General features: G+C 40.2%; 1 protein-coding gene across 3 annotated transcripts in view; it reads left to right on the forward strand.

Annotated features, from left to right (window-relative positions):
* Window positions 1-22,062, forward strand: part of LOC140211593 (casein kinase I) — a 236,406-nt gene that overhangs the window by 45,018 nt on the left and 169,326 nt on the right. For all 3 annotated transcript variants that reach the window (XM_072281476.1, XM_072281477.1, XM_072281478.1), the window contains exon 3: window positions 13,857-13,897. In XM_072281476.1, coding sequence (XP_072137577.1) covers window positions 13,857-13,897 — 41 coding nt within the window. The remainder of the gene's footprint in view (window positions 1-13,856; window positions 13,898-22,062) is intronic.

The following is a 22,062-nucleotide window of genomic DNA, read 5'->3' on the forward strand; positions in this document are numbered from 1 at the left end:
ACCCAGGTCTCGTTGCACCTCCCCTTTTCCTAATTGGCCACCATTCAGATAATAATCTGTTTTCCTGTTTTTGCCACCAAAGTGGATAACCTCACATTTATCCACATTAAATTGCATCTGCCATGAATTTGCCCACTCACCTAACCTATCCAAGTCACCCTGCATCCTCCTCACAGCTAACACTGCTGCCCAGCTTCGTGTCATCCGCAAACTTGGAGATGCTGCATTTAATTCCCTCATCTAAGTCATTAATATATATTGTAAACAACTGGGGTCCCAGCACTGAGCCTTGCGGTACCCCTCTAGTCACTGCCTGCCATTCTGAAAAGGTCCCGTTTATTCCCACTCTTTGCTTCCTGTCTGCCAACCAGTTCTCTATCCACATCAATACCTTACCCCCAGTACCGTTTATTATTATTTGCACAATAATCTCCTGTGTGGGACCTTGTCAAAAGCCTTTTGAAAATCCAAATATACCACATCCACTGGTTCTCCCCCTATCCACTCTACTAGTTACATCCTCAAAAAATTCTATGAGATTCGTCAGACATGATCTTCCTTTCACAAATCCATGCTGACTTTGTCGGATGATTTCACTGCTTTCCAAATGTGCTGTTATCACATCCTTGATAACTGACTCTAGCATTTTCCCCACCACCAATATTAGGCTAACCGGTTTATAATTCCCCAGTTTCTCTCTCCCTCCTTTTTTAAAAAGTGGGGTTATATTAGCCACCCTCCAATCCTCAGGAACTAGTCCAGAATCTAAAGAGTTTTGAAAAATTATCACTAATGCATCCACTATTTCTTGGGCTCCTTCCTTTAGCACTCTGGGATGCAGACCATCTGGCCCTGGGGATTTATCTGCCTTTAATCCCTTCAATTTACCTAACACCACTTCCCTACTAACATGTATTTCCCTCAGTTCCTCCATCTCACTGGACCCTCTGTCCCCTACTATTTCTGGAAGATTATTTATGTCCTCCTTAGTGAAGACAGAACCGAAGTAATATTCAATTGGTCTGCCATGTCCTTGCTCCCCATAATCAATTCACCTGTTTCTGTCTGTAGGGGACCTACATTTGTCTTAACCTATCTTTTTCTTTTCACATATCTATAAAAGCTTTTACATTCAGTTTTTATGTTCCCTGCCAGCTTTCTCTCGTAATCTTTTTTCTCCTTCCTAATTAAGCCCTTTGTCCTCCTCTGCTGAACTCTGAATTTCTCCCAGTCCTCAGGTGAGCCACTTTTTCTGGCTAATTTGTATGTTTCTTCTTTGGAATTGATGCTATCCCTAATTTCCCTTGTCAGCCACGGGTGCACTGCCTTCCTTGATTTATTCTTTTGCCAAACTGGGATGAACAATTGTTGTAGTTCATCCATGCGATCTTTAAATGCTGTTCACTGTCCACGTGCTGGAACATTTCTCACTTTGCCAATAGTACAAAATGTGAAAAAAAACACAATTCCCAGATTGAAAGTTTGGAAAAAAGAAAGCAGTGAAATAGCAGCTCTTGGATGATGCAGAGTAGCTGCAAGCCTAAGGTTGCAGCAATGGGATTTGAAATGTTCATCCCACGGTTTGGGAAATAGTTCAAATGGCGGTGGTGGGGATGAGATCTGAAATGCAAGGCTGAGGTAACATTCCAGGCTCAATATGGCTCCATTTGATGTCCTAACTCCAGATTGCGAGGGTTTGCCATTGTATGTACTGCACATAATTCACACCAGTGTTTGTTTTCTTATCCCACATCAATGATCAAGTATTCTGAATTATGAAAGAAAGTGGGATTTGCATATGAAGTGAAAACCCAAAATTTTTGTGTATATGTTTGGGAAATTGCTTTAGAAAATTGTACGATTGGCAATAAAGTTTAAATTTCGCTGGTGTCTGTTAAGAAAGAAGCTTAAAAATCGTGTGACATATGCTGGTGTTGTCTGAGCCTGTGTTTGATCTGCTGAAGTGAAGTTGTGGCTTTGGTGGCTGCTTTATTATAGCAACTCTGTATGTTAAGTCTGCCTATCTAAGGAAGGGCACTAGTCTGCAGTTCGTCTTTGTTGTCATTGGCTAGGTTGCTTTGTAGTGACTGTCAGTTGCAGAGAGACGCTTTAGCTATCTGCTGACAGACTTTAGTGATTCCTCAAGGTACTTACCAAATTGCTTACCAAATTCCTCTGAATACGAATTGCAATGTACTGGAAAGAATAATACTCAGGCCTGGTATACCTTTTTTATTTCATGTTGCACAGAATAAAGATTGATATATGTATCAATAACCTTTGTTTGCTGTATTTCTGGGTTAAAACAAAACATATTTAATTATTTAGGTTTACATACAACAGCACCATCAGGCTTGTTGCCCTCTATTTTGAACGCTGAAGGTTCTATATAAACACACATCTGCTCAAGACAGTATGTTTGTTACTGCAGATGTGACATTGTTGATGGATGAGCAAATAACACGTTTTTTTGCAGCTCGGCCTCGCTGCCTGTCCTCTGGCCGTTATCTTTCTCTTTGAACAAGCTCTCAATGTGAGCACTTTCCATTGAGCGGTTTATTGGTGGAATGAATGGGGGTGGAATAAATCAGATGGCTAATTACCATCTGAGAGCAAGAGCTGAGCAATTTGATGTTGCAAAAGACCATTTGAGTCAACTGCTGCCTTTTCATCTGTCAGTCTCCTTTTCCCCTCTGCTCAAACTGTTGGAGCTGCAGCTAATGTAGCTGGGTCTGGGAGAGGCAGATATGAGACAGCGCAATGAAGTTTAGTTAAAGAACGAGAATGGAGTGTTTATTAACAGCACCGTGCCAACCAAAGAGCTGAAGAACTGTGGATGATTTGAAACAAATAGACTGCTGCACACCAAACATAGTCAATTTACACAGAACGTAGCAGCATTTATTCCATGAGGGGCAGAAACAAACTGCATATTCTCCCCAGGTTACGATAGAGTTCCATTTCTGAGAACTGCTTGTAACTCGGATAAGTTGAAGGTGCAGTGCCTGGCTGTGTATTTAGGTCAAACTTTGACGAACTAGACCATGTGTATTTAAGCCATTCGGATAGCGTCATGAGTTCCCACCTGACAGAAGATGTCCACAGCTTTACAGCAGCAGGCAAATTGATACCATCAGTCTCCCAAATGCTTGCTCTTATGTAAAGGCTGTACACAAGTTGGGTGTTTGTGACGGGTTGGACCTGTTGTTGGGCAACTTCCACAGAAGCATACGGTTGCTGAGTAATAGTTACATATCAATTATGTGCGTAGAATTAACTGCTTTGCTGCAGTGTGGTCACTGGGACTAATGGGCAACACCAAAGGGACAGCTGGTAGGGTTGCTGGCTTGCACCTGCAACAGCCTGAGATCAATTCTGACCTTGGGTGGTATTTGAGAGTCTGCACATCCTCCCTGTAACTGCATAGGTGCCCTCTGGGTGCTTCAGTTTCCCCTCATTTCCAAGAGATTAGGTTAATATGCCATTTGTCCCCAATGTAGAGGTAAATGGTAGAACAGAGTGCTATTGGGGAGAGGGGCATGGGACCATTGTGGACAGAATAGACTGTGGGGAAACTGCATAATCTCAATAGACTGGCCGGCTCGTTCCTACATTGTCAATTTACTTAGAACTGGAAATATGGTTTGTTGGAGAAACAACCTGGTAATTTCTTTGCTCAAGTAGTCACCCATTGTTACTTTATATGGCTGCACAAAAATGGAGTCCATTAATAAAAGGAAAGTTCACATTCTTACAGTGGAATATTGACTTCAGGAGAGGGAAACCAGAGCCAGTCCTCATTGGAGGAACAGAGATGGAGAGGGTCGCCACTTTAAATTTCTTGGTGTTATCATTTTGGAGAACCTGTCCTGGGCCAAGCACATAAATGCAATTACGAAGAAAGCACAGCAGTGCCTCTACTTCCTTGGGAGATTGTGAAAATTCAGCTTGACTTCTATAGATGTGTGGTGGAGAGTACATTGACTGGCTGCATTACAGCCTGGTATGGAAACGCCAATGCCTTTGAATGGAAAATCCTACAAAAAGTAGTGGATATGGCCAAGTCCATCACGGGTAAAGCCCTTCCCACCATTGAACACAACTACATGAAATGCTCTGGCAGGCAAGGAGCATCCATCATCTGGGACCTCCACCACCCAGGACATGCTCCCTTCTCGCTGCCACCATCAGGAAGAAGGTACGGGAGCCTCAGGACTCATACCACCAGGTTCAGGGATAGTTATTACCGCTCAACCATCAGGTCCTTGAACCTAAGGGGATATCTTCACTCAACTTCACTTACCCCATCACTGAAGTATTCCCACAACCCATGGACTCACTTTCAAGGACTCTTTATCTCGTGTTCTAGATCTGGGGTCCCCAACCTTTTTTGCGCTGCGGACCGGTTTAATAGTGACAATATTCTTGCGGACCGGCCGACCCGGGGGCGGGGGGGGGGGGGGGAGGGTTGCCAATGGACAAGAGTAGCAGTCAAAAAATACGTTGTGTTTACCCCGAGAAAGACTACAATGACCATGAAGCCTTGCGCGGGCACCAGTGCGCATGCGTGACCTGGGTATGCGTGTACCTGCTGATATTATTCTCTGCAAATCGTTTTTGACGATTCTGTTTGGGGGGGGTTTGGGGGTGTTAATCACGACTGGAATATTGGTAATAAGGGGCTAATGCACTCAATTTCGTTTCTAAAAGGGTTTATCTAACGAATTTAATATTAAACACACAGCACATATTTTCCTCGCATGTACATAGTGATAAGTCAATCATCAGGAGAGGATGGGGAGCTTGAAGTAAGTGTTGAAAGAACTTCCAGTAGAAGTGGTAGAGGCAGGTTCGATATTATTTAAAGAAAAATTGGATAGGTATATGGACAGGAAAGGAATGGAGGTTTATGGGCTGAGTGCAGGTCGGTGGGACTAGGTGAGAGTAGCTTTCGGCATGGACTAGAAGGGCAGAGATCGCCTATTTCCGTGCTGTAGTTGTTATATGGTTATATAAGTCACTATAACACTTTAAGTAATATTTGGATATTAAACACACGGCACATATTTTCCCCGTATGAACATATAAAATCATTGTAACACACCAATATCGCTGAATCAGTGGGAGCCCTGGGCTTGTTTTCCTGCAACAGAACGGTCCTATCGAGGGGTGATGGGAGACAGCGATACTCGAAGGGGGTTCCTTATGTCCAGTCTAATCCGCAATTTAGTTTTCGTTGCATTCATTGCAGAGATATGTTGGAGATGGAAGCAACGTTTTCAGTGCTTTCGTGGCTGTCTCAGGAATTTAGCCTTGACTTTGATCCAGAATGCCGGCAGAGATGTTATGTCAAACATACTTTTCAGCCCGCCGTCATTTGCAAGCTCGAGGAGTTGATCTTCTTCCCGCGCTGACATGCATGACGTGCTGTTAATGACTTCGCGTGTGTTCAAGCTCAACAGTGGGCGTGACAGGGAATGAGGAAAGGTGCAGCTGACTCCTATCGCCAAATCATATCGTTTCCTTGCGGCCCAGTAGCAAATGCTTTGCGGCCTGGTACCGGTCCGCGGCCCGGTGGTTGAGGACCGCTGTTCTAGATATTTATTGCTTATTTACTAATTATTTATTTCCTTTTGTATTGTACATTTTGTGCCTTTTGCACACTGGTTGAACGCCCAAGTTAGGGCGGTGCCTCGTTGATTTTGTTATAGTTATTATTCTATGGATTTATTGAATGTGCCCACAGGAAAATGAATTTCGGGGTTGTATTTGGTGACATATATATACTTTAATAAATTTACTTTGGACATGTTGTGACAAGCATGGCACTTTACTAAGTCTGTAACAGAAATTGACTCTGGATGTAAATCACTAAAGGAGAATTAAAAAAAACTAGGAACAAGCCATTTTTATTTAGCAGGATGATAGTTGGAGAAATGTTCAATGGTGATAATTATTCTTTGTTTACTTGGGCAATAGTAAATTTTGTGTATTCACTTAACAAGTATGTCATCATCGCAGTCACTAACTGAGAAATGATATGAATGGAAAAGTTAACAACATCATGTGAACCAAAAATAGTTCCTTTGCTGTATTATCTGAAAAAGAAAATCTGAAAAGGAAAGGGAAGTGTAAAAGTGGAGATGTTGTTAACTGAGTGGAGAATTGAGAAGTAGATGCACAATATAGTCTTTCCAAATAGGAAGAGGGCATTCTGAACCAGTCTCTTTGGAGATGAAATAGATGAGGAGTTACTGGAGCTGTGAGATGATGAATTAGGACCAGAAGTTTATTTTCCAATTCTGGAGTAATTTTACTTGCTTTTATTCATACTTTTGAACTTGTTGGCCTGAATAGTTGTGTCACTGATAGTAAATAGTGATCTGACACGGTGGATAACCAGTGTGCATTACTTTCTGATTAATTTTGTTGGAATCATCTACATCTGTTGAAACTTGACAAGTTCCATGAAAATAATACTTGAATCTCAAAATTACTTAACTCCAGGTGATGGCATTAAAATAAATACTTGAACTCAATTTAGTCCTTGTATTAGGAAACTTCATATCTCTGTCAAAAAGTTTGTTATTTTTTGTTATGAATGACTTGGATAAAAATTGGGTATCCATGATCTCTTTATTGATTATATAATTACTTTAAGTGGTGTGCTGCTTTTCAGTTTATCCCATTCTTTCATTGTTTTCTTGTGGATTAAGCCATAATTTGTACTACTTTAGCATTTGTATTTCTTCTGATCTTCACACCTGTTTCCAACCCTTTTCAAAACCCAAGTACATTTTTTGTAAATTAGAACTCATTGCTTCCCAGAAAATTCTGAAACATATTTGCATTTAATTCTGAGTTACTCCTATTAAGATTTTTGCATGGGCCCATCATTGCCACTTTTATATTCCATACTTATTGTGACAAAATATAGAAGACCATTAGAGTTTTTTTTACTGCATCCTCGTTTTCTTTATTCCTCACTTACGTACCTCAGAATTCCTTTATTGTTCCGCAGTGAGCGAACTCAGACAGACTGTGTCACCGTTTGAGCCATTTCTTTCACATTGATGTTCTTAAACTTTGCATTTTCATTTGTTCTTTAACGACAGTAAGTGTTCCTCCTCTTGTAATGTTAAATGGAAATTTTGATATTGCTCTAACCCATGTGTGTTTGTTCATCGTCAATGTCGGTGAGGACCTTGACACCATTATGATGGGGTGTCAAGATTAGCGCATGATTTGGATTTAAGTGAGGGAGAGTTGCGCAACGTCAACCTCACTCTCTAGTCCCAATTCCCATCTGGATCCAGTGGCAAGACAGAGTCGAGATGGCTGGAGATGGGACTAGGCACAGTGGATGACCAGGATGTCTTCTGTGTCTTGTCCTGCTCTACACGTTCCACTACGCATGCAGAGACCGCCTTCTTGACTGTTGGACCTTCCATTGGTCTTGTCCGCTCAATCCGCTGGAGTCTGCCTTCACATGCTGGTTATAGTTGGCTATAATTCATCCCAGTTTACAATCCTCCTTCTGAATTTTATAGCCCAAGAGCTTCCACAGAATATTTCATATGCTAAGAGCTTCCACAGAATATTTCAATGTGCATTGCGTCCATTGTAAGACGTGAGGCATGATTCTTTTCCAAGTGTACTTCATGAAGATCGTGGTAATTTCATTTGAAACAAAGGACACCAGCAATTTCCTTAACTCAGATGCTAAGATAATTAGACTTGTATCCAGATGTACACTGCCTGTATTTGTAAAAATGCATATGGCATTCTCTACTCATCACTCCTCTGGCACATATCTATTGTAGTGTGAAATGTAGTTCTTGGAGCCTAATCAAATTTTCCTGTTCCATTTATCTGTTTGTTCTTGGATATAATTTGTTGGGCTTGGGACTTTGGTCTTTCTATAGCCTAACCAATAACTGACATTTCCTTTTTGTCCTCTAATATAGCACTGATTGGCTCATTCACAGTATACTGCAGGATTTGCTATATTTTGTAAGTGCTAACTAGTTAGTCACCTTACATGAGTATTTCTTAGAAATTTGGATTTTTCCATGTGGAACCCAGTCTCCTCTTTTTAGTTACATACTTGTCATATAATTTATCTTTTCTCTTTATCTTGCCCGCTAATCCTTAATCTTAAGTATTTACATGCCTTGCTTTTTGTTTCTTCGATTTTTAGCATTTTTGTAGTTTTTTTTTCATTTTAGTAGGTTTTACATTGTTTGAATTATCCTATAAACAGTCATTTTTTATTTTCTCTTAGAGCATATGCTTCACGTTTACTAACTCATTTAACAATTTCTTTTGTATTGTTTTCAATTCTTTATATACTGGTTTCTTTTATTTCTTGGAGATACTTTTTCACTCCACTAGCCTTTGCATGTAGCACTTTATTCCTTAACATGTGTATCTTGTCCATTACCTGAACTTCTGGTCTCACCTTGCCTCCCCGCTGACTGAACATGGATAGAAATCCCTTGGTCTTTAGCTTTCATCTCAGCATCCCCTGGAACTTGCATATGATTCTTTGACGTCTGCCCACCATCGCTCTCTCATTTGTTTCCACTCTTAACTTTCAGCTCATATCAGATTCCATAATCTCCTGTTCTTTGTTGTCCACACATACCACATCTCAGCTATCTGTTACTATCTTCACTTTACCCTGCCCCAGTTGACTCCATCTGCTAATCAAACGCTCCTCACCTGGATGCATCAATCTTTTGTCAGCGCTCGCCAAACCCGTGGCCCCTTACCTCATTGTACTACCTGTCTCCCTCCTGACTCTTTCAGTCCAGAAGAAGCATCTTTACCCACAATGTCATACATCCAGCTTTATTTCTTCGCAGTCAGATCACTCCTTTCCTCTCTCAAAAAAAACCTCAGCTAATCCAATTTGATATGCTAGTGCTTTTTTGTCTTTGGTTGAATCTTAATCTTGTGCTCAGGTCATGTAGACACATTGCACATTAAAACTCATCAGCTGATCTGCGTCACAACTCTTAATCGAATCCATCAGTACTTCAGCCATATAAAATCAGCTAATGCACTGATTAAAGATGGATATTTTTAAAAATTCCATTTTCATCTCTCGATGAATTGTATTGATTGAGATTATAATTTGTGTCCCTCGACAAAAGGTATTATTAGCTTCACTCGCTTTCTAATCTGATTGCAGACTGTTTATCCAAAAGTTAGAGGCATTATAAAATGCTACATCAAGCTTATTTTTGTGCAACTTCGAATGCACCATAACTGATTCAAAAGTCCTCTTTTGTACACTTTTTTCACTCTTAAATGTGTTCCTTTTATTTAAACAATGTATTCTGCCTCCTTACCAAATTACTTTTTTTAAAGCATCTTCTTGGTATATTACATCTCAGTACATATTTTCCATTCTTGTCTAATTTACAGCTTGTTAACACTCCTGCAAAATGAAAGGATAAAGTGGTGTCAAAGGGTCTTGGCCTGGAATGTCGACAGTTTACTCTGTTCCATAGATGCAGCCTGGCCTGCTGAGTTCCTCTGGCATTTTGTGTGCGCTGCTTGTGGTTATGTGAGCGGATTAGCAGACAGTGTCCTAGATTAATGATCCGGGGATACAAATTGAAATGCCAACCTGGCAGCTGGATAATTTAAATTTGGTTAAATTAAATTATTCTGGAGTTGGATGGAAAAGAAAACATGGTATCAGTAGCAGAAACCATGGAAGTACTGGATTGGTATTAAAGCCTCTTTGATTCCCTAACATACTTTCACTTTTACCCGTTTCCAACCTATGAGACCCACAGCAATATTACTGAACACTTTGTTACTCTGTGAAGTGGCCTGTCAAAACCCTTGGTTGGAGTTTAATGAAACACAGGTAACTATTGCTAGTCTTGCCTCTGGCACCCACTTCCAATGAAAGGATTAAAAAGATAATTATTGTGTCCTCGTCTTTTATTTCCTTGGTGATTTGCGTATTCCCACGTTTTGTGTTGCCCGCTCTTTATTTGTATTTCTGTTTATAAGTAACTCATCTTTTCATGCTCTATTTCCCTTGCTAAATTGATAAACTTGTTTTCTCTTTTCCTCCATTCGGTGCGAACTAATAGCACTGATTTTCCTGCCTCACACCCCTTCTTCACTCTTCATAATCTAAGTATTTAAGAAGGTTTTATTTGAATTGTGAATAAACTCTTCTTGGGCTTCCAGCTGTGTACAGGTATCAATTATAAGTGACATTTCGATGACAAACTCTGCTATCTTCTTAGTGTGTCATCAAAGCATTGTTTACAATCGATACTTGTAGCAGCTGGTGGGCCGAGAAGAGTTTATTTTGTATATATGCCGGGAAGAAAGCACTAGATTGTTTTTCTTTATTTGAATTGTTGAGTCATACAACATGGAGACAAGCCCTTTAGCCCAGCTGCTCCAGCCTGACTTTAGCATCCTTCGTGCTTGTCCCAGTTGTGCATATTTGGCCCAAAACCCTTCAAAGTACCTCTTCAAATACCTCTGAAATGTTGCAAATGTACCTGCTTTTAACGTTTCCTCTGGCAGCTCATTCCAGGAACCGCGAGGAGAAAATAAAACGTTACCTCTTTAAATCTCTCTCTGCTTATTTTGAACCTGTGCCCTTTACTTTTGGACTTCCCTATCTATAGAAATGTATATGTCTTGGATGACAGTCTCCTGAAGCTTGTAACTAAATAGAGCTGCTGATGTGCCTTCTTCATGATTATGTCAATGTGTTTGACCCAGGGCATATTCTCCAAGATGTTGACGTGACATCACCCCCTCATTCTCCTTCTCTTCAGGGAATAAAGATGCAGGGTTGCCAACCTCTCCCTGTACTCGAGACCTCTCATCCAGGCAGCATCCTTTTAAGTCTCGTCTACAATCTTCCCACTTTGACAGTGTCTTTCCTATAACAATACTGCAAGTGTGGCCTCGCCAGTGACTTGTAGAAGTGCAGCGTAACTCGATGCCCTGGCTGATGAAGGCCAGCAAGCAAAAGGCCTGTCTGCAGTATGGCCATTTAGAGTGAACTGTGCACTGTTCTCCCAGAATCTATTTCACAGCACTTATCAGTGTCCTGCCATACCCTCTATAAGTACTAGTCTGGTTTGACTGTCCAAAATGCATCACCTCACACATATCCATCAGCCTTTCCTTGGCTGATCAGGATCATTTGCAATTTATTGTAACCTGTTTCACTACCAATAAGACTCCTCAGTACAGTATCATCAGCAAACTTGCTAATTACATAAGTAGTGAATAGCAGAGGTCCCAACACTGACCCCTGTGGCACCCCACTCGTCACAAGTCTCCAGTCGGAGAGTTGATCTTCAACCATCATCCTCTGCCTCGTATCAAGTCTATTCTAAATGCACCTTGCTAGCTCTCCTGAATCCCATGTGACTTGGTCTTTGAGATCAGCCTGCCATGTAGAACCTTATTAAATGCCTTACTGAAGTTCAGTTTTACAACATTCACTGCCCTTACATTATCTATTTAGTTACCTCTTTGGAAAAACTCCATTTAAAAAAAAAATCATCAGGCATGACCTCCTATGCACAAAGCCATACTGATTATTCCTGATCAAGAATCCTGTACTTTAGTTCCATTGCTTTTTGGGTGCTACCATTCCTGTAGAGTGCTTCCAGTTTTTCTTTTTATTCTTATCTTCCTGACTAATTGTGGCTTCATTTATATAATCTACCTGCTCCTTTTCAAGCACATAACTGAGAAGTTAACCATGAAACTGCCAACAGTGATGTTTGGCTTTAAATTTATTTTCCAACAGCTACAAATTCGTTGTAACATTCTTATCATCTGACTGCTAGTTGCTTTTCTGTCCCAACTATATTTTGAGTTGAAATAATGCATCTTTTTACCTAACGTCTACAACTTCCAAAATGTTGCAGTATGTTATAGCAAAGTGCAAATAATTGCATTAATCCTTCCACTGAAACCCATCACTACTATTATTTACTACTAATATTTTGTTATTTCATTTGCCAACTAAAACACTCAAGCTTCTGCAGATGTACTTTGGAGAGCATGTCTGGTATGGGGAAGGGGGGCAGGTGGGACGCTACTGTACAAGATTGAAGTAAGTTGCTGAAACTTGTAAAATTAGTCAGCTCCATTGTGGGTACTAGCCTCTGTCTTATCCAAGACATCTTCAAGGACCGGTGCCTTTGGAAGGTGGCGTCCATCATTCAGGACTCCCACCAGCCAGAGCATGTCCTCTTCTCATTATTACCATCGGAAAGGAGGCACAGGAGCCTGAAGACACACACTCAGCGATTCAAGAACAGCTTCTTCCCCTCTACCATCTGATTTCTGAATGGACATTGAATCCATGAACACTACCCCACTACTTTTTATATTTCTGTTATTTTTTTCACTACTTCTTTAAACTTAACTATTTAATAGACATATATACTTAATGTAACTCATTTTTTCTCTGTATTTAATATTTATTTCATAGTTAATGAATTTCACGACGTATGCTAGTGATATTAAACCTGATTCTACTTCTAAATTCTGTTAAATTATCTCTTGTGCTTTTTGGTGATATTTGATAGTTGTTTTGTGCAAACAGAGGGAAGGGATTCTAGAATCATATTCTCATCATCACTTCTGTGTAACTGGCCTTGATAAATGGATTTTCAGAATGCATTTGGTCTCGTGCAGATGCTCCCAACCATTTTTATGCCATAGACCCCTAACATTAACTGAAGGGACCATGGACCCCAGATTGTCCTTTTCAAATATTTTTATTGTTATTATTCAAATAATAGTACATTGAAGTAAACAACACTTACAATGTCTCAAGGGAAAAAAAACATTACTTTAAAGACTGAAAAATTTTTGTGATAATAAAGAAAAAAAATATACCAGAAATTTACAATTAGATCGTGAAGAAAATCTGTCAATTAACTCAAATGCTAGTAACGAGCAAATGAACCCTATCTTTTCTCAAAATCAAATAAAGGTTCAAAGGTTTGACTTCTAATTTTCTCCAAACTAAGACATAGCATCACTTGAGAGAACCATTGTGACAAAGTGGGAGCTGATGTGTCCTTCCACTTCAACAAAATGGCCCTCCTGGCTATCAGTGTAACAAATGCAATAACATATTGGTCAGACACAGAGATACCACGGATATTTAGAGGAATTATTCCAAAAAGCACAGTTAATTTGTTAGGTTGTAAATTAATTTTAAGTGCTTTAGAAATTGTCGAAAAAACTGACTTCCAGAACTGTTTCAGTATAGAACAAGACCAAAACATGTGTGTCGGTGTAGCGGTCTCAGTTTTACATCTATCACAATAACTATCAACATTAGGAAATATTTTAGACAGTCTCTCCTTCGTCAGATGGTAACAATGTACAATTTAAAATTGAATCAGTGAATGACTAGCACAGATCGAAGAAGAGTTAACCAGCTTCAGAATCCGCGTCCAATCCTCCGTCATAAAAGTCAAATTGAGTTCCTATTCCCAATCTTGTTTAATCTTAAATAAAGGATGCTTATCCCATTGTAATAATAAATTAGAAATTCTTCCAACATTGAAGGGTTCATACTCATAATAATATCTAACAGGTCAGCCTCCAATATATAATGGCCCCCAGTTTGGGAGTTCCGGTCTAGTGTGATGGGTTTTCTGACGATGCACACTAATTCTTGCTATCTTTTCAAAATGGGGAAGGTATTTTGGAAGTGTCATTAATGAATGTATAGGGCCTTGAGTTACTTACAAATTTTATTCACGATATTGAAATGTCATATTTGAACCAAAATGTTAAGTGTGTCTAATTCTTGTTCCTTTGTTTTCTTCAAGGTAAAAACTTGTACACAAATGAATATGTGGCAATTAAATTGGTAAGTTGATAATAATTATTACTCTGCTGCTGCAGGCACTGGGCCCAGATTAATTTCCTGCTTGTTTTTATTTTAATATTGTGTATTACTCTTTCTGATCTTTTGTTTAAAAATCACTTGATCTAAAAATCAAGTTTTAGCGTGAACAATTTTTTCCTCTGCACTCAAACCTCAACATTCTGACAAAACTCTGGGGTTTGGATGAAAGACATTCGATTCTTGCATCTCAGTTATATTTTGAGTATGTAAATTTTGCTTGAATTCCTACTTATTTTTAAGATGCAGCATCCGAGCAAATGTGAGCCAGGAGAGGTCTAAGCTGGCAGATTTGAAACTGTGATGTGGCAAATCACTGTGACCAAATAAATGGATTTGCCTTGAGTTGCTGCAGCATATTTCAGAAAACCTCTTTTATTTAACTCAAATGGTTGGTTTGCTTGTTTCAAAACTAAATGGTTTGCTTTGAAATTTTTAATAATTTTTCTACAACGTATTCCGCAATATTCATTATCTCTGTGCTTGTTGATTGACATTGGCTCACAGTCTTTACAATTTTACCCTTGTTCTCAAATGCTTTGCGGGTTCTCCTCACTAACTTTGGTAATCTCTGCTAACATGCAATGTCCTGAGATTTTACCAGCTTTTTCAGGAACCGCAATTTTCATCACCACTGTGCTCAAACTAATATTTTCATCCACAATTTCTCCTCCTCCTGTATACGGCAGTTTCCTCTCCATCTTCTACCTCTTTGAGCAAGGTTTTAGTTTCCTAAACCAACATATTTGTATAACTTAATGCCAATTTTTTATTTGAAGTATGTGGGGATGTTTTACTATGTAAGAAGTTGCTGTGTTAATGTTATTACTTGTCATTTTAAAACAAAAATATAACTTGTTGCCTCTTTGGGTGGAAGCATTTTATAGCAAAATTAATGGTTAATTTAATGACCTACCCCTACATCTGTTTCTTATGTTTAAGGTGAATAAACTGTGAACACTTAATATGTTCTTTCTGATGGGATTGCAATTATCAATTGAAAATGCTCAGAAATGAGCACAGCCATGGTTGGAATGAAGGTTGGAACGAGAAAAGAAGGCTGAATTTAATGAGCAGTGGCAGAAATTCTGAGTTTTTATGGGTCCTGTATTTAGTGTAATGTATTGAGATTATTTTGTTACATTTTGATATTTGCAGATCAAAATATGAGAAGCTTTTCTTTGCATGTGATTAAACTGTTGCAATCGTGAATATAATTTGGTTGTGTAGCTTATGATGATTAGGTACAGCCATCGTAATTGGGATAAGCTCCAAGTGTCCTGCTCCACTCCAAATGTGACTATTTTAAAAACTAGCACCTCTGTTAGACCATGCTAGCATTCCATCCATGTGGAAGAGGAAGATTACTACCTATACTGGGTCGTGCTAGTAATCACTGGGAGCAGTATGGCCCGTCATTCATTTCTTGGGAGTTTAAACTTGGAACTCTGCTTTACAAACCTAGGCTACAGAGGTCGAAGGTTAAGTGAACAATTGGGTTGCCGGGTACTCATGATACTTTTTGTGTACATTGGTATCTTTGTGGAAGGTCTTTTTGGAAATCAGAGAGGGAAACACATGTTGAGTGCACTGAAAGGGCTGAACTCTTGGCTGGTCCAATTCTTCCAGTCATCCCACTCCCCTGCCTTCTCCCCATACCCTTTGATGCCCTGGCTAATCAAAAACCTATCTATCTCTGCCTTAAATGCACCCAATGACTTGGCCTCCACAGCCGCTCGTGGCAACAAATTCCACAGATTTACCACCCTCTGACTAAAGTAATTTCTCCGCATCTCTGTTCTAAATGGACGTCCTTCAATCCTGAAGTCGTGCCCTCTTGTCCTAGACTCCCTTACCATGGAAAGTAACTTTGCCATATCTAATCTGTCAGGCCTTTTAACATTCGGAATGCTTCTTTGCGATTTCTCTCTCCCCCCCCCCCCCCCCAATTCTTCTAAACTCCAGGGAATACAGCCCAAGAGCAGCCAGACGTTCCTCATATAGTAACCCTTTCATTCCTGGAATCATTCTCGTGAACCTTCTCTAAACCCTTTCCACTGTCAGTATATCCTTTATAAAATGAGCACAAAGCCTCACACTGTACTCCGTGTGGTCTCACAAGTGCCTTTATAGAGCCTCAACATCACATCCATGCCTCTTTATATTCCATACCTCTTGAAATGAATGCCAACACTGCATTTGCATTCTTAACCACTGACTCAACCTGGAGGTTAACATTTAGTGCATCTTGCACAAGAACTCCCAAGTCCCTTTGCATCTCTACATTTTGAATTCTCTCCCCCATCTAAATAATAGTCTGCCTGTTTATTTCTTCCACCAAAGTGTCTGACCATACACTTTCCAACATTGTATTTCATTTGCCACTTCTTTGCCCATTCCCCTAAACTATCTAAGTCTCTCTGCTGGTGGTTTCCTCAATGCTACCCGCTCCTCCAACTATCTTTGTATCATTGGCAAATTTAGCCACAAATCCATTAATCCATTGTCCAAATAATTGACATACATCGTAAAAAGCAGCGTTCCCAACATCGACCCCTGTGAAACTCCAGTAGTAACCGGCAGCCAACCAGAATAGGATCCCTTTATTCCCGCCCTCCGTTTTCTGCCAATCAGCCAATGCTCCACCCATGCTAGTAACTTCCCTGTAATTCCATGGGCTCGTATCTTGCTAAGCAGCCTCATATGTGTTACCTTGTCGAAGGCTTTCTGAAAATCCAAGTACACCACATCGATTGCATCTCCTTTGCCCACCCTGCTTATAATTTCCTCAAAAAATTGCAGTCAGTTAGTCAGGCAGGATTTCATCCCTAATAATCAGTTCCAACACCTTCCCAACCACTGATGTCAGGCTAACAGGTCTAGTTTCCTTTCTGCTGTCTCTCACCCTTCTTAAATAGTGGAATAACATTTGCAATTTTCCAGTCATCTGGTACAATGCCAGAATCTATCAAATCTTGAAAGATCATTGTTAATGCCTCCACAATCTCTCCAGCTACTTCCTTCAGAACCCGAGGGTGCATTCCATCAGGTCCAAGAGATTTATCCACCCTCAGACCATTAAGCTTCCTGAGCACCTTCTCAGTCGTAATTTTCACTGCACCTATTTCACTTCCCTGACACTCTTGAATGTCCGGTATACTGCAGATGTCTTCCACTGTGAAAACTGATGCAAAATATGCATTCAGTTCCTCTGCCATCTCTGTGCCTCTCATTACAATATCTCCAGCGTCATTTTCTATTGGTCCTATATCTACCCTCAAATCTCTTTTACCCTTTATATACTTAATAAAGCTTTTAGTATCTTCTTTGATATTAGTTGCCAGCTTCCTTTCATAGTTCATCTTTTCCTTCCTAATGACCTTCTACAAGTTTTTAAAAGCTTCCCAATCCTCTATCTTCCCACTAGCTCTGGCTTCCTTGTATGCCCTCTCCTTTGCTTTTACTTTGACTCTGACTTCACTTGTCAGCCACGGTAGTGTCCTTCTTCCACACGGATTCATCATCTTCCTATATATATCACATTTTTCTACTGATTTGATGCCATTCTTTACCAGCAGAGCCACACCACCCCCTCTGTCTACCTTCCTATCCCTCTGATACAACGTGTTGGGTTCCAGGGTAAATGGACATTTCTGAGTGGATGCAATTAAGTATCATTTGAGAGTTCAGTTGGCCACAAAATGGTGATTGAGAGGGTAGGTGGAAGAGCTGGGAGTGACTGTTGAAGAAGCCTTCGTACGTTGCAGTTGTGCTGCTTGTGATGGATGCACTGGGGATACAACGGTGGAATGGATGAATGTTGAAGCTGGTGGATGCGATGGCAGTCAACTGGGCCAGGTGGTGTGTGCTGTTGAAGCTGCCTTCTTCCAGGTGCATGAGGAATATTTTACCATGCCCCAGATTTCAACTATGAATGGTGGGAAGGAAGTTATATTGTGTACAGTACTTGACCTATGGCTTGATTTTGGAACCATGTGCTTCTATGCCTGGGTCAATTATTTTGCCGCTCGTGGACTTGGGCTATGTATATTTTTTTTGTAACTGTGTTTTTCTGCTATCCTAACTATGTGCTTGTTGGTAGTGTGTTTTGCAGCTTGGCCCCGGAGGGACGCTGTTTTGTTTGGCTCTATTCATCTGTATGGTTGAATGAGAATTGAACTTAAATTAATCTTGAATTTGTTATGTTCAAATCAACTTTTAATCTTAAATTCTGTTGTATTTTGGCATGACTTAAGTGGTGTGCTAGGTAGCCAAAGTTTACAGTTCTTTGTAACACTCATGAATCTGATATTTTTATTTTCAGCTGGTAGTTTTAAGATGATTTTACTGTCTTAATTGAAAACTTAGTTTTCAAATGTTATTATTATTTTCACTTGGATTTCTAGTTCATTAGTATAGCCCCCCAGCTGAATAAAGTATCCATTGAGCCAACACTTCATTAATTTATTCTAACTGGAACGAAGAAGGTAGTTTCAAAATTCCAATATTTTAATTGTTTTGAGCCAAATCCAGTATTGACTGTAATTCATTTGCTCAGACGAATCATGTAAATAGACTGCATTCTTATTAATTGTGTGGGATAGGGGCAAGCACTTCCTGTGAATAGCAAGAACACCTCCTATGAAGACAGTAATGCTAAGACTGTAATGCCATATAGCAGCCAATCCCTCCATGGATGTGAGAACTTGTACCCGAGTTTTACCTTCTCAACACGTCTGGCCCCCCGCTCTGGACTTTAGCTCTGACTACAAGGCTATCTATGTTGCTGACTTCTGGATTTGTGTCTCCAGGCCCCAACCCCCAACCCAGCTGCATAACAACTGTCAGTAACTTACTATTTTCCAGCACAATACCTCAAAATCAAATCCATATCATTCTTCAGGCAGCACAGAAAATGACCCTGCAGGCAAGCACTATATTTACCAACATTCCCAGCAGTACATGGCTGACCTCATGAATACATTGGTCTGTGGGTCAGCTTCAGTCAGCAGATCATGAGGATATGGCAGACAATGGTTTGGTGTTGGCTTTCGTTACTCCAGACAGTTCATTTACCCAGCAAGTTTCTGTATTGCTAAAATTTACATTCAGTTTTAATGAATTGTTGAAATTCAGATCATTGTTTTGAGTAAATTCCTTTGTGCAAAGCGGCCAAATGAAATATATTTTGTGATTAAATAACACAACCCAACTCAGCATAAGAGGAGCATAATGGTCATTGCCATAAAATCTGAATTTAATGAACATAAGAAATAGGAGCAAGAGTAGGCCATCTTGCCCGTTGAGCCTGCTCCGCCATTCAATAGACTCATCTTCACTTACTGCTTTTTCCCCAAAACCCTAACTTTGCCTACTGTGCAAATATTTCTCCAACCTTGTCTTAAATATATTTACTGAGGTAGCCTCCACTGCTTCATTGGGCAGAGAATTCGACAGATTCGCTATTCTCTGGGGAAAAGCAGTTCCTCCTCATCTCCATCCTAAATCTACTCCTCGAAACTGAAAATACAGTTTAACTATTTGTTGATGTTCACTAATGTTTAAATACTTTCTCTTATTGAGTATTTGAAGCAAATAGAGAGGTGAATGGTAATGATTGTAAGCCACCTCCCAAATGGTTTACAGTAGGGTCATAATTTAACCCAAGTTGTGTGTTTTTTCAGAATTTTTCTCTCTCACTGCAGTATTAAGGAAGACTTGCACTGAAGTAACAACTTGGGCCAAAAGGTCCTTCACAAGACATTACATGTGATTGAATGGAAATAGATAATTAAGTGCAAGTTGGAGTTTTGGCCCGGAGAGAGCTAATGCATTTATCAGATAGCTAGTTTGATGGCGTTGTGTGAGGCACCCTTAAATTTTATTTAGTGAATCAGAGTGGAGGTGGCCCTTCAAGCCATGCTGCACCAGCAACCCCAGAAGCCCAGGTAACCCTAACCAAATCACAGGACAATTTACAATGACCAATTAACCCACCGGTATGTCTTTGGACTGTGGGAGGAAACTGGAGCACCTGGTGAAAAGCCACACGTTCCACAAGGGGGACATAGGGACTCCGTACAGAATGGCGCTGGACTGAACTCTGAGCTCAACAGCACCCCAGCTGTAATAGCGGTGCGCTAACGGCTGTGCCATTGTGGCGCTCATTGTGCAAACAGCTGAACTGTGGAGAGAAGCTGAATCAGTTTGCTTTCTCTTTCAGCTTGAAACATTGTATTTTGATCGCAATGCTTTGGTGTTACATTTCTCCATCCGAAGCTCCTGAACTTGAGGCCGTTGAGGCACATTGGCAGGTCTGGAGTCATGTTACAAGTTTGTAAAGTCAGCAAATTTCCTCTCCTGAAGGACAGAAACAGTTTCATAGCTGCTACTGAGAACAACTTTTTCTTAAATACCAATTTTTAAAATTTTGATTTCCCAAATGCCTCAGATGCCATGATGGGATTTGAGCTGTGGATCAATGTTGTCGACTTTTTACTGCTATTCTTATAATTTAAGCACTATGCAACAGCCAGCGCAATTTAACCAATACAGATGCAATCACTATGGCTTTCATTGGTGACTTGCTAATTTAAGTCTTCATTACGTGATGCAAGGCTAAGTAAAACCTTCTGTAGTACTATTGTGAAGTAAGCTAAAAGCAATTGCCTTTAATGTCTGAGCAAACCTTGTAAAGAAATGTTCAATGCATTGAATTGATAATGGTACAACATCCAGGTCTGATTAGATTTACTGATGGATATTTCAAAAATAACCTCAAAAATCTGAATCAAGGTAACATTTCAGGTCCTGTTCAGCTCTAACCAGGCAATATTATTCTGACTTGGAGAGCTGTGATCTGGGGTGTTCTGCAAGGATCACTGCTTGGTTCTCTGTTGTTTGTGATGTATGCTCAGTAGCAACTTAATTGGGTACACCTGTAGATCTGCTCATTAGTGCAGGTATCTAATCTGCTAATCATGTAACAGCAATTTAATGCATAAAAGCAAGACGACATAGTCCAGACATTCGGCTGTTCTTCAGATCAAGCTTAAGAATGGGGAAGAATTGTGATCTCGTGACTTTGACTGTGGAATGGTAGTTGGTGCCAAATGGGATGGCTTGAGTATCTTGGAAACTGCAGATCTCTTACAATTTTCACGCACAACAGTCTCTGGAGTTTACAGAGAATGGTGTGGAAAAACAAAAAAAAACGTCCAGCGAGTGACAATTCTGTGGTGAAAGTGCCTTGTTAATGAGAGGGGCCAGAGGAGATTGGCCAGACTGGTTCAAGCTGCCGAGAAGGTGATGGTAACTCAGATAACCACGTGTTGCAACAGTGATGTGCAGAGGAGCATCTCTGAATGCTGAACATGTCAAACCTTGAAGTGGATGGGCTACAGCTGCAGAAAACCATTAATGTACACTCAGTGTACAGGCAGTACCTAATAAAGTGGCCTCCGATTGTACATGACTATTTTGATGCAACAGTAGGTGGGTTGATTGAATCATTTGACGATGACATAAGAATTGGCAGAATTGTGGGTAGTGAGGAAGGTGTCAAAGGATTCAGTGAGATGCAAAGCTGTTGGAAATGTGGGGCAGAGAAATGGCAAAATGAAGTTTAATCTGGACACACACAAAAATTGCTGGTGAATGCAGCAGGCCAGACATCATCTACAAGAAGAGGTATAGTCGACGCTTCGGGCCGACACCCTTCGTCAGGACACACAGTTGTGATGTGTCGCACTTTAGGAGATCAAGTTAAGGAAAGTATATAATACATGACAGGACTCTTTGGACTGAAGTGCAGCAGGATTGTGGGGTGCAAGTCTGCAGCTCCCTGAGAGTAGCAACATACAAGTTCAAAGTTTCAAAGGTTCATTTTATTGTCAAAACATACACGTTCAATACAACTGTGATATCTGTCTTCTCCAGATAGCCAAGAAGTACAGAAAAATCATGGGTGTTGTTGAAAGAAAAGATGTCAATTCCCCCCCCCACATAGAAAAGGATCAAAACTTGCAAACCCCAAGCTCCACCTCCTCCCTTGTACAAAAGCTAACAGATCACCCGCCTGGAAAGCAAAAGCTAAAACATCAAAAAACCACAAACCTCCAACCCCTTCC

This window comes from Mobula birostris, chromosome 17, assembly GCF_030028105.1.
Source record: "Mobula birostris isolate sMobBir1 chromosome 17, sMobBir1.hap1, whole genome shotgun sequence".
Classification (NCBI taxonomy): domain Eukaryota; kingdom Metazoa; phylum Chordata; class Chondrichthyes; order Myliobatiformes; family Myliobatidae; genus Mobula; species Mobula birostris.